Source organism: Oryzias melastigma, linkage group LG7 (genome assembly GCF_002922805.2).
Source record: "Oryzias melastigma strain HK-1 linkage group LG7, ASM292280v2, whole genome shotgun sequence".
NCBI lineage: Eukaryota > Metazoa > Chordata > Actinopteri > Beloniformes > Adrianichthyidae > Oryzias > Oryzias melastigma.
Genome location: NC_050518.1, coordinates 7,864,020 through 7,876,062, shown reverse-complemented (window position 1 = coordinate 7,876,062; position 12,043 = coordinate 7,864,020). Strand labels below are relative to the sequence as shown.

At 36.5% G+C, this 12,043-nt stretch overlaps 2 protein-coding genes across 5 annotated transcripts in view; both read right to left on the bottom strand.

The window, feature by feature from the left end:
- Window positions 1-5,636: 5,636 nt before the first annotated feature.
- ssr4 (signal sequence receptor, delta) lies at window positions 5,637-9,460 on the bottom strand. Its single transcript, XM_024294029.2, has 6 exons — window positions 9,273-9,460; window positions 8,973-9,091; window positions 8,826-8,900; window positions 7,761-7,850; window positions 7,619-7,684; window positions 5,637-6,210 (listed from the first exon to the last, which is right to left on the bottom strand). Exons 1-6 carry the CDS (start codon window positions 9,319-9,321, stop codon window positions 6,106-6,108), a joined length of 504 nt encoding a protein of 167 aa, XP_024149797.1. The 5' UTR covers window positions 9,322-9,460; the 3' UTR covers window positions 5,637-6,105.
- Window positions 9,461-10,077: 617 nt separating this feature from the next.
- LOC112159777 (rho GTPase-activating protein 4) overlaps window positions 10,078-12,043 on the bottom strand; it is an 11,490-nt gene continuing 9,524 nt past the window's right edge. For 3 of the 4 annotated variants that reach the window (XM_024294045.2, XM_024294047.2, XM_024294048.2), the window contains exons 21-22: window positions 11,130-11,175; window positions 10,078-10,834 (exon numbers count right to left, since the gene is read on the bottom strand). In XM_024294045.2, the coding sequence (XP_024149813.1) occupies window positions 10,700-10,834; window positions 11,130-11,175 (181 nt within the window). In that variant the 3' untranslated portion in view covers window positions 10,078-10,699. The remainder of the gene's footprint in view (window positions 10,835-11,129; window positions 11,176-12,043) is intronic. The other variant, XM_024294046.2, reaches the window with a different exon arrangement.

Here is a 12,043-nt window from a genome sequence, read left to right as displayed (position 1 = left end):
AAATTATCCAGAAATGTTGGAGCAGCAGAAGTGGGCCTGTGAAAATTAAAGTTGAAATATAACAGTGTAAACAAATATTGTCATATCAAAAGAGGCTGATTAGAGAGTGTGGAATTGATATTTGGTCCCGTCTTACAGTTCGCTTCTTGGAACTGTGAGGCAGAGTTCAGATACAACCAAGAAAGGAGATGAAATACTGTGAATTAACACAGAGCAACTACAAAAATAAAACAGGCATGGACACGCTCAGCTATGTTAAAGACCCACTCTGATGAAAAGCATGTTTTTGGCGATGGAGGTCATATATTAGGAAAATTAAACTAACTATGGCATGTCTGAGTATTCAAATTACGTGAATCAAGAGGAGACAAAAAATGCTGTTTGGAAAAGTTCGTATTTTGTTGAATGCTCAGCTCCATTCTGATGCAACCACTTGCAGACAAATAGATCCACGTATGTCTTCGTTTTCCTTGTCCGAACTGACATCAGGCTCTTAGCTGTATGGCTGGATAGCTCCGATATTGCTAGCAATTTTCTTTCACTAGGTTGGGAGTGTGGGGGGCTGTAAGCTAGTGGGAGAGAGTTAACAGATTCTCTATTCGAATTCTCACCCTAATGGCTAACTACTAGACAACTATATAGCACAGGACTGTCCAGGGCCCTTGGATTTTAAAAGCAATTCCGACACCATGCTCACTACTTTTTTTTTCTTTCTAAATGATGAATATGACATCACCAATTTCATAAATTGAAAACTAAATCAATACAAACATTTTATGATGTCTATTTATGAATCCACTGTGTTTTGATGAACAAAAATGTGGATAATTTGTTAGAAAATTACATTTTTTTTCCCCCAAAATTGTTCAAACGCAATGTATTGTGGTCTATATTTATAATATATATCAATGCAAAGTGGTTTTTCACAAAGACTTCTGGGAAATTTCTAGGGAATTGTAGATTTGGACAGCACTAATAATGGTGAATGCACTATATAGTGAGTAGTGAAGGAATTTGGACATAACCAGAGTGCTCTTAGCTATGGCTGATGGGGAAGGGGGTGGAGCCAATTTCTAATGAACTACAGCTGCAGTAACTATCTCTTAGAAAAACAACACTGTTTTTTAAATATTGGCTAAAAATGACATAATTGCAATTAAAAGACCCCTGGGAACACTTTTACAATACACCAAAAGACAATCGGAATGGGTCTTTAAGGACACAGCAAGTACACAAAATTCAACAACATTCCATGTGCAGGAAAAACTATGTATTGTATGTATTAATGTAATATTATGTGTAATAGAAAAACTTTCATCATGTATAGCAGAGAGTTTTAGAAAAGGAAAAATAGGTGTCAAACCAAAGATTTCCTAAAGTCTTAAACTATTACAAAACTCCCACAAATAGTTCACTATAGGCATTTAAAAATGAACTTCTAAAATTAAATGGCATACTTTTGTAGAAAGAGGGGAAAAATACTCATGTGAAAACGATAAGTGCCTGTGATGTGGATGTTTTTCAGAGGGGCCTTCCTCATCATATCCATCTTTGTATGTCAGCCATAAACATCTTAGACAGAGCTACCGTTAAAGCAGGCATTAAAGGAAATGTCACTTTTGTTTCTTATTTATTGCTATTGTATAAAAGTTTTATACATCCGGTCATTTATAGATATGCTCCTATTACAGTCATTCAGGTACAGTTTGTAAACTGCATTTTATTCTGTATAAAGAATAAGGTATAATAAGCCAAGCCACTGCATGATTAACTTAATGTTATGACATTTTTTTATATACTCCATATAAGCCACTGTGGATAATAATGTACAAATGTTGTATGTATAAAAAGAGATCGGGGTTTCCTGCTCAAACTATCTGTTTCAGATTAATGGTAAACAGTGGTGACTTTTGTTTATTGTTCAGTCATTCTGAACCAGAACCAGAACCAGAGCACCAATGCTCTTCAGTGCAGAACAGCTTCTCTGTCAGACAACACTTGAATGCTTTTAAGGTGTCCCGACAGTCCTCGGCTGAGTTGAAGGAGACCTCGCCTCTTCCTCTGTGTGCCCGCAGTGTTTGGGCTTCCAGCGCACCACTGTGCATATCTTCCCCAGACACAAGCCCTTCGCTTTGATTTGCTGCCAAACCAAAGACTACAGCAACAACGTCCCATGTCTCACTTTGTTGTATCAGGAAATAGATGAACTTCTCCCAAACCTTCTGGAGTATTTGTGTATTTTTCCTCCCCTTGTTGGGAAGTTGAAGGGTTGAAAGGTGATTATTCTGCAGATGGACGGTCAGGCTTCAGATGTGTCCAAATTTGAGATCGATGTGAGTGGCTGCACATTATGCGCTCTGCATAGCCATTAGTGAGCATCACAAACAACTTAATAATGAATGCACTCCAAAAGATTGCAAATTTGCTGACAAGACAGCTTAAAATATGCGGTAAAAATAGACTCATTACTGCAGTCAATCTCTGTCTGGGGGGAGAAGATCCCAGTCACCACTATCCTCCCTCACTTGTCATAAAGTATAACAAATGTTCTGCAGAGTAGGTCACAAATTTCCGTGAGCTTGGGTGACAGTGTGTTTCTGTTTATGGTTAATGTCCTAATGCTCCTGCTTTCCAAGCTAAAGCGCGATCAATGTCTAAACTCAAGGTCACGTCTCCTTACAGAATTCTCAAACAGGGAACGGTTTCCTGCCAGGCGTGTGTCTATGAGAGAAATAAATGACCCCGTGGTTGGGCTTTCACAAGGACAGGAAGAGGGGCATTTTCTCTTTTCCGATGAATTTAAAGTCCGCGAGAGAGCGCTGAAGAATGGCGGACCCCTCCAGCCTTGACTATAGTCAGAATAAATCTCCCCCTGAGCCGGCAGCTTTACTTTTGTGAGCAATGTGTTTGCATTGCTCAACTGCAAACCCCTCAGCTGAGGCTGCAGCTCTGCTCATTCCAAGTCAGCGGGAAGCAACATACACACCCAACTCCAGCGTGAGGAAGAAGAGGAGGAGGAGGCATCAGACTTTATGTGACAAAATAAAACAAAATATGACTTTCAAACCGGCCCTTTCTGTCTTTCGACTTACCTCTACTATAAATAGACATGTTCACTTTATATACGATTATGATTCAGCACAAGCGTTCACCTCCTGCTTTGTGGAATACAAATTTGCTGAAACAAACAAGCTTTTCTTTTGTTTTCCTCTCAAGGTTTTGTTTTCGTCACCTGAAGTGTGCTTGCTTTCACGCTTCAGAAATTCCTCTTCTTCGCCATAGTCGAAACAGGTGTTTGTGTTCATCTGATAAAAAACGGTTTTGTTTGCAGCATTTGTAAGCTCTGCCGTTGTGTGGCTGCTCCTGCGTGACCTAATGCATCTCAGACAATGTAAATGACAAAAAAGGCTCAGCAACGGTTGATCTTCTGGTGTCAAATGAAGGGTGTCTAATGGGAAACAAAGAAAATGCCTGTTTTTTATTTCCATATAAGGTTTGACTGAACGTTGACAGGCAAAAAAGAGAGAGCGAAGTTCCACTTTGTTTTAGCTGGAGGAGCAACATATCAAACTTGTCTCACAGAATCAACTAGAATAACTGTCAATCCAGAAAAACGGAAAATGATTTGTAGGTTATCCTAGAACTTTACCAAAAAAGGGACAATAAAACTTAGAAAAACAAAAGTGTGACTCCAAGCGAGAATCATTTCCAAGACGCCACTTTCCACATTGCTGATTCCCACTAAGCCCATCAGGCTCTGGGTTGTCTACACCTCTGTCAAAGCTGCTTTACTCTGCCTCACAGCACATATACACACTCAAATGACTGTTATTCCTTCATATGAGAAACGCCAACTAAAGAGGAGGTTAATCCTCACATCCTATTTCTTTAACTCAGATTAAATAACACAAAATTTGTTGATTACATAGAAGAAATGCCATCTAAAAACAGAAATAAACAGTTTAAAAAATATATATTATCTAGAGAATTCATTGCAACCCTGCCTGACATTTACCCACAATTGTGCGTGCAGACATTGGAGCGGGGGGGTTGAGGTAATTTGCTGTAAACCGAACAACAAAGAGAAGGAAGAATCTTCTTTCAGCACTAATTGTGCGGCCTGTTTGTTTATGCCATATATACCTCTCCATCCAGTCGTCCCCCACCTCCACAGCCTAACACATGACCTCATGGAGGTAGAGTTTAGCTTCGCTCCACATCTTGTCCGAATCATACATTTCTATTGTCTTCCTAAATATATGTGGCAGCATCCGTCATGAGGTGTGCTTACGTCCAGGGATTGCGTGTGAGAAAGCCACACTGAAACACATCCTGTGTTATTTTAATGGCACCCAACATTTGTGAGAGGAGATCGTGTTACTCAAAGCACAACGCTTCCATTAGTCTCGTGGGGACGGTGAGAGGTGAATGCTGCACGTCTAACAACTAAAATAGATCCTCTTAAGTTTTAAGACTCTCCAACAAACGGGACGGCATCAAGAAGGTTTGTTTTAGGGATGTGACAAACAGGAGAGAAGTGGAAATGAGCCGCATAACATTTTGCAACATTACTAACAACTCAAAATGTTTAAAAGGCCAAAGCTGCCACTGTGTGTTCAAACTGTGACACTGCAAAGGCTGCAGAAACATCTGTTAAATGCAAGAGAGAAGATTCATTTTTTAAAGATTAAAAATCTGGTGTGTCCTGTGTAAAAAAGCAACAAAAAAATAAATATGAATCCACAGCTTCAGGATAAACCAATGACTATTGCATTTTGGGTGTTTTTCACTCATTCTTGAGGCATTTTTCTTAAGATGGAGGACATGTGTAAAGAAAACGAAGATTAAAATTGCATTTTTGAGTATTTCTTAAATCACATTGTTGTAAATCAGGGGCAGCAAAAAAATGCAGTTTAAAAAGAGAACATATTTGGGATGTAGAAAATAGACATAAGCTCACTGCTCTGCACCAACAGTTAGTTCTGCAGAAACTGTCCAAGAAAATGACAGATTTTATTGGTTTTGGCTAAAAACAGCATAATCATAATTAAAAGACCACCAGGAACGCTTTGAAAATAGATCAAAGGATGATTAAAGTGGGTCTTTAACCTAAAGTCCACATTCCACAGAAAAAAAGAATCCAAGCTATGTTCACTTTAGTGTATCCATTAAACTTCTACTAAATTAGCCATTTTTTTCCTAAAGCACATTATTTTTGCATTTTTCTCTCAAAGGGATAGATTTTCTGTTTATTATTATAGGTTCCATTTTAGTTTAAATTACAAGTATGGAACAACAGTTTATACAAATCAAATAATTGATTTTAGAACAAAAATCTGACTAATTGATGTTAAGTCAGAAATTAAAATGAAACTGTGAGCTTATGTTTCAAATACAAATCTATTCAGATTACAAGTCCTACTTGAGATGGACATTTGTCTGTTGTTTTTTTTTAATAAACAAACAAATATTTGCTCAGTAAATTGCCGTTCACTTTTAAATTTAGACTATAAAGTGTAATTAAATCCTTTATACCTTTTAAAAAAATTAAAATCAGGCTAATCTGCTTGGATCAGACCAGATAAAAACCCTTTCAGCCTTGGAAATGTTGCTTAGAATAAAGAAAGCACCAGCAGTACCAACAAGTCGTTTATTCTTTTTTCTGGAAGAGTCGTGAAACAGGAAGCCTGTTCCGGCCAGCCTCAGGTCCCTGACGTACATCAAGAGTCAACATGGTCTGGGTGTATAAACAGGGTTTAGGCAGGCCCGCCATCCTCTGACCTCTTGTTTGTCTTCTGCATTTCTCCTGCTTGTGTTTAATGATCAAAAATGTAAAAAAAAAAAAAAAAAAAAAAAATCTACAGACACTGACGGGGCCATTTGTGACACAATTTGTCTGAAAACTGAAAAGACTGATTGCACACAGACACAGTCTGGGTACAACACTTAAAAAAATGTTAAGACTGCAACTTTTTTGCTTCTTTTTCCCCCAAAAAGTAGATCAAAAGGCAAAAAAACCCAGCTGGTTTTCCTTGAATGCTGTAAAATGTTGAACTCCAGCAGAATTCAGTCTTTATTGATCCAGTCCTAAAAAAGTGGATCACTTTACGCTTGGATTGTGCTCTTCGCGCTGAACGCCAAGTAGTAGATCAGGATGCCAATGAGGGCAGCAACCACTTCAGTTGACACCCAGGGGCCGCTCCACGCACCCTGCAGCAAAACATTTCAAACATTCTTTATTAGTTCAATACTGAACTTGGAGTGTAAAGCTGAAAAGTTGCAAAAAGTTTAAATTTTTGAAATCTTTGGGGAGCAACAAAAGACACCGGTCTGGGTATCAAATATATTTAACAGATTTTATGTCACAATTTCATTTGATTTACCTTTAAAAATCTATTTTTCTAAATTTGGACACATTGTTTTTAAGACATTAAAACTGTTGTCTACGACAAAGTGTTAAAGCCACAGAAAAAGAAAATATGAGAAAAAAAGTTGTAAAAGTATGAGAAAAAAGTCAAAAATGTAAGTAAATAAAGTTGCACAATTATTAGAAAAAAAGTCCACATTTTACAGGAGTGAAATGGTAATTCATGACTTAAAAAGTTGCAATTTTACAAGGAAAAAGTCAGGCTTTTTCAAAATAAAAGCGAAATTTCATGAAAATTAAGCTGTATATTTACAAAAAAAAGCAAAGCAGATTCAGCGAGATTCTTGAACTGTGTCATGTTTGTCTGAAATGTTTCACTGTCTGCCACATTAATTGGACGAATAATGCTCAATTATCTTTTTTATTTTACAAATTTAGAAAAAAAAAACTGACCTTTTCCTTTTAAAGTTAAGACTTATGGAGGCACAAATTTACAACTTTATTTTTGTAGAATTTAGATTTTTGTCTTTTAATTTCACAACTTTATTCTCATACATGTTCATATTTATTTTTTATGATAGCCTTAATACTCAATTGTAGTTGTTACTTAACTACTGTACTGCATACATCAAATATAAGTTTTTATCATAAAAACTAAAAACGCTGCCTTTATGTCTGGTCAAGTACTGGAATTACTTTAGAAGAAAATTGTTTCATGGTTTGATAAATTGATAGAGTTTAAAAGTAAACTTTTTTAAACAGTATTTTATGTTTATATATATATATATTGATTTTATGAAAAAAACCTTGGACAAAATTTCTGCAACTTGGCTTTTGGAGACAAATGCATTGATAGCTTTTTCTTTGTTAGAAGTAGAAATTTTATCCACAAGTTATTATTTCTCGGGAGTTCCTGAAAGCTGCTTACTTGAAGATTCTGCATCATTGTTTTTAAAAGATGCTGAAGAAACAAACTTTTCGGTACTATATAACACCAGACTTCAGGCTTTAAGGGTTTATGTCACAATAATTACCATTGTGATATTGTAACCTTTGCATTAAAAAACAGATACTTCTCTCTAGCTGAGCAGTGTACAAAAACCTGAATTTATTCTAGAGAGCAACTACTGGTGGGAAAATCAAACGAAAAAAAAGTGAAGCTGCAGACTCAGACATTTGCTATAGGAATGACCACAACTGTTGCTATAATTAAATGTGAGCAAACAACTAAATCAACAGCAAGGGACTCACCCTGTGGTCAATGTTGACAGAGAAGAGAGGCTGGATGGCGTTTACATCTTCATTGTTTCTTTGGGCCTGGACAACACAGACACAGGTGTTATTCAGACTGAGTCAAAGTCTGAGCTGGCTGCTTGGATCTTGCATCACTAACCTTGCGCAGGGCACTGTAGGACTCTTCATCAAAGAACTTGACTTGATATGTTCCAGAGCTGGCCTGTTTGTGAGGAAGACTCCAAGAAACCTGAAAAAGGGAAAGATTATGTTGATCTAGTGTTTTGGGAGAGAAAAGTTACAGTGGAGCATTTTTATGCACATGCTCGGTTTCTACATTTGGAAGACAGAATCTGTTAAATAGAAATTATTAAAATAATATAATAACTTAAAACAATGTTAAATTTGAAGGGTTGTAATGATTTGGTGCTGCGTAGCTTTCTCACAGGTGATTCTTTGTACAGCAGAAACCTGTCAGAGAAAATGGCTTTGCTTCTGCTTTTCAGATAAATAGAGAACTTAAGGGCAATTTCAATGGGAAGCAGGTGTTGGACTGCTTTATGCAACATTAATACATCGAGTCCATCTGAGCTCCTGAGCAGAAACAACATTTAACAGCACTGACAGGGTCTGAGAGATGAAACAGTCTGTTGCACATAAAACAGAAAAATGACACGAGTGGCAGACTTTCACCAACACTTTCTAAAGCCAGCTGTATATATAAACCTTTATGTGGTACTATAGAAATGCAAGATGGTTTGTGGCTGCACAGTTGGCATTCATTCACTTATTATATCCTAAAACTGTTTCACGTTAATATACTGTGCTTAAAAATAAAATTTTAAGTCCCACTCCTGCAAGTGTTCCCTGTGGTCTTTTGATTATGCCGTTCTTTGCAAAAAACTTTTGTCGTTTTCTAGCACGTAGTTTCTGTAAAGTGGTAGGAGTTCATTAGAAATTTGCCTCCAAGTTGTGGGTGGAGCTGTTGGCACGGAGTAACCCCGCCCCTACTTCCCACCATCCATCCAACTGTGAATGCTTTTTCGTATAGATTAACAGATGACTGTCATGGGAATTTAATAGTTTTAAAAAATGAACTGCAGAGGAACTATCTGACTAATTGTGACCTACTTCTCCTCTGAACAGATAAATCTATAAAATCAACACCAAAACTTCACTGTCACTGAAGAGAAATGATTTGACTGGTGTCTAGATGAGTCCATACCTGGTATTTGCCAACATCCTGGCCTCTGGTCACAGGAAACTGCCTTCCATTGACATCAGCATACAGGGTCACAGTCTGGATGAGACGTGAAGGTAGTGTCAGACACTTATAAGCAGTGACTCAGGTGTAAAGGACGTGGACGCTTACCTGAGCGCCGTTGGCACAAGTCAGGCTGAGCTCAACGATGAACACCGATTCAGAGGAGATCACGGCGTCAGACGTGGTGTAGGCCGACGGGGTGATGACTGGATCTGTGCAGCTCTCTCCTATCACCAACCAAAAAGGGAGAAAATTTACGAAATCTGAACGGCGTGTCAGCAAACCAGATTAATTTACAAAAAAGAAAGCGAAAATTTACACTTTACTACTACTAGCTAGTTTGGCTATTAGCTTCACTAGCTAATAACTCATTCAAAAATAGCTCTCCCTTTGTCTCCACAAACTTACCCAAGCAGGAAGCCGCCAGTAGCGTCAGAAATGCAGCTATCCGGATCATTGTGAAGTTTACAAACGTGTGTAGTTTCTGGGGTCAGGCAGATGAGACGTTCAGTGAGTTTGAACGAAGAAAGTCCACCTCAGCTCAACGCTGGGATACTTCTGCGCCTGCGCAGCAGCGACCCACCGCACAGAATTATGGGAAACTCCGAGTTGTCGACACGTCATCTGAAAGAATCTCATTTTAATCATTGACTGCATCAATTTTTTAATCTTTAAACGCAAAAAACGAGATTATGCCGTCTTATTTATTGCGTAGATTGAGTTGAAAATATTACAATTACATGTATTGACTTTATCAACTGTTTGCAAACTAGATTTACTTACAAATACTAATTAACTTGGATTTAGAAAATGTTGCCACTTTTTTCATATTAACAAAGTGGAAATAAACAGTTAAGTTATCTTTTAAAATCAATCTTTTATAATATATATATATATATATATTTGATTTTTCTTTTTCTATAAATATAGCCCATCTTCTTAAAGGGGGTGGATAATAGGCTGTCAAGAAAATATATTATTAGTTGGCAATGTAAACCATTATAAGATGTGTGTTTGCGTATTTGTGTGTAAGAACCCCTTTCATCAAAAGTGCATTCAAACACAATAGATCCCAGAATTAACCAGTGATTCAGGGCAAAAGATGAACCCAACATGTAAACAAACTAAAGCTGCGTGTTTGTGACTTTCCAAATGTACATTTTTGGGCAATGATCTATAGTTTTTGCAGAAGTACATTCTCCAACTCTTCAAGTAAATGAAACATACTTTATTACCCCACCTCCAATATTATCAGGAATTAAACAATGATGCATTTTACATAATTTATTTCAATTTAAAATAGAAAAAAAGGAAATTAAGTGTACAGACAAATAAAAAAAAAGGAGCAAGTTAAAACTACAGCATTTGAATTCAGTTTTGAGCCATTTGCTCCGCCTTATTTAAAAAAAGAAAAGAGACAGACTAATAAAAAATGTTAATGAATATATTTTGTGATGGATTGGTAAACAGACCCAAAAAATGTAAAAATATTTAAATACAGGAAAAAAAGAATATTAACAACAACAACATGGTATTCAGACAAACATATCTTTACATTCTCAAGTTTTCACATTATTCCGCAGAGCTACTGTTACAGCAGACAAAGGAGCTTTCCAGGGAAATGATCCTGAAGGATCCATGAAACTGGACACTGAGGCATCACCGAGTGTCTATGGGTCAGTAATTGCAGCCCTCACCAAAATAGATGTGCTGAAATCTACTGTCAGAGCCTCAATTTTCATTAGCTGCATCTCTGTCACTCACTGCTCAAATCATGTGCTAATGCCAGTCTTCTCAGTGCGGTGGATCTGCTGCTCAAAAGGCCCGGCTCACATTCACTTTCGGGTATCCCGCTTCCCCTTTTTTGGTGGAGCCTTGGCAGCAACTGAGAAAACAGTGGGATAGGGTTCTTGTGGTGGACGCCGCGAGAGAAGCTCCTTGAAGACCGACTCCATCTGAAGAAAAATCACCTTGAAAATGATAAAATTATTAAGATAAAATAAATGACACACATCATGTTAAAAAAAATGTTGAAGATTACACTATTTCTAATAAGACTTAAGTTGCTTGTTAAGTTACTCTTGTTTATGTGGTGGTAATCTGATTTATTCAAACCAATGTATTAGGAACATGCCTTGGAACTTAAAATCCTTAAACTTAGAATACTGTTTTTGTCAAACAAATTGGAAACTCATAGTCAAGACAGACAAATGTTTCAGTCGGGGTTCTTGTGAATGAAATTTTAACACAAAGGTTGACACAAACCTTGTCTACATAAATTGTGGGTTCAGAAGGGGAATTCAGTTGAAATCTGGGAACAGAAAACAAAAAAGTTGAATGATTAGTTTTTCTTTCAACTAGTGTAGGGCACTAAAAGCGGTTAAAAAGGAATACAGACATCTGGGTTTTAATTTTTAAAAATCCTTTTGTCACAATATCAATAATTAAATTTCTATTGCTATTCTTTACAACCATATTTATCATTAATTTGTTCATTATTTATTTGTATTGATTCAAAATAGCACATTCTATATTTAAGATAATAGTCCTTTCCATATTATTGTTTTTTTATTTCATTCTTTCGTTAATGAAAATCGATGCATTTTTCCAACATTCATCACCACAGATTCCCTTCTATAAGTTACTGTTGCAAAAATATCAACCAAACATCACATTTTAAGCTTTGAAAACATCATCCAAACTGAAAATGAGTGGCCGTTGTTTAAGATCATAAATAATACGGCTCCTTCAATAATCAAAAACGTTGCTATGTCGACATCAGAACAAATGAGAAAAACCACACAGTCTACAGTAAAGAAGGACTATTCAAGGCCAATCAGCATTTTCTTTTAAAATTGCCAACGCAGTTAAAATTATGCAAAAATGTTTGAAAAAAATAACATGGAAATGAAACAATTATTTTTACCAAAACAGAAAGTCAACATTTTTTAATGTGTATTATTTTTTTAAAGATTTTTTCTCCCTATAATGTTTTTCTTATGAAATAATTGTACATTTTATGTAATTGCATCGCATTGCTTAATGCTAATTGTTAATTCTTGTATTTGTATGTCTGCACTTGGAAATTTGCTCTGAGAGCTAGAATCTTGAGCAAAGCATATTTATTACCTCATTTACATAGTACATGTCAAAGAAATATATATATATATATATATATA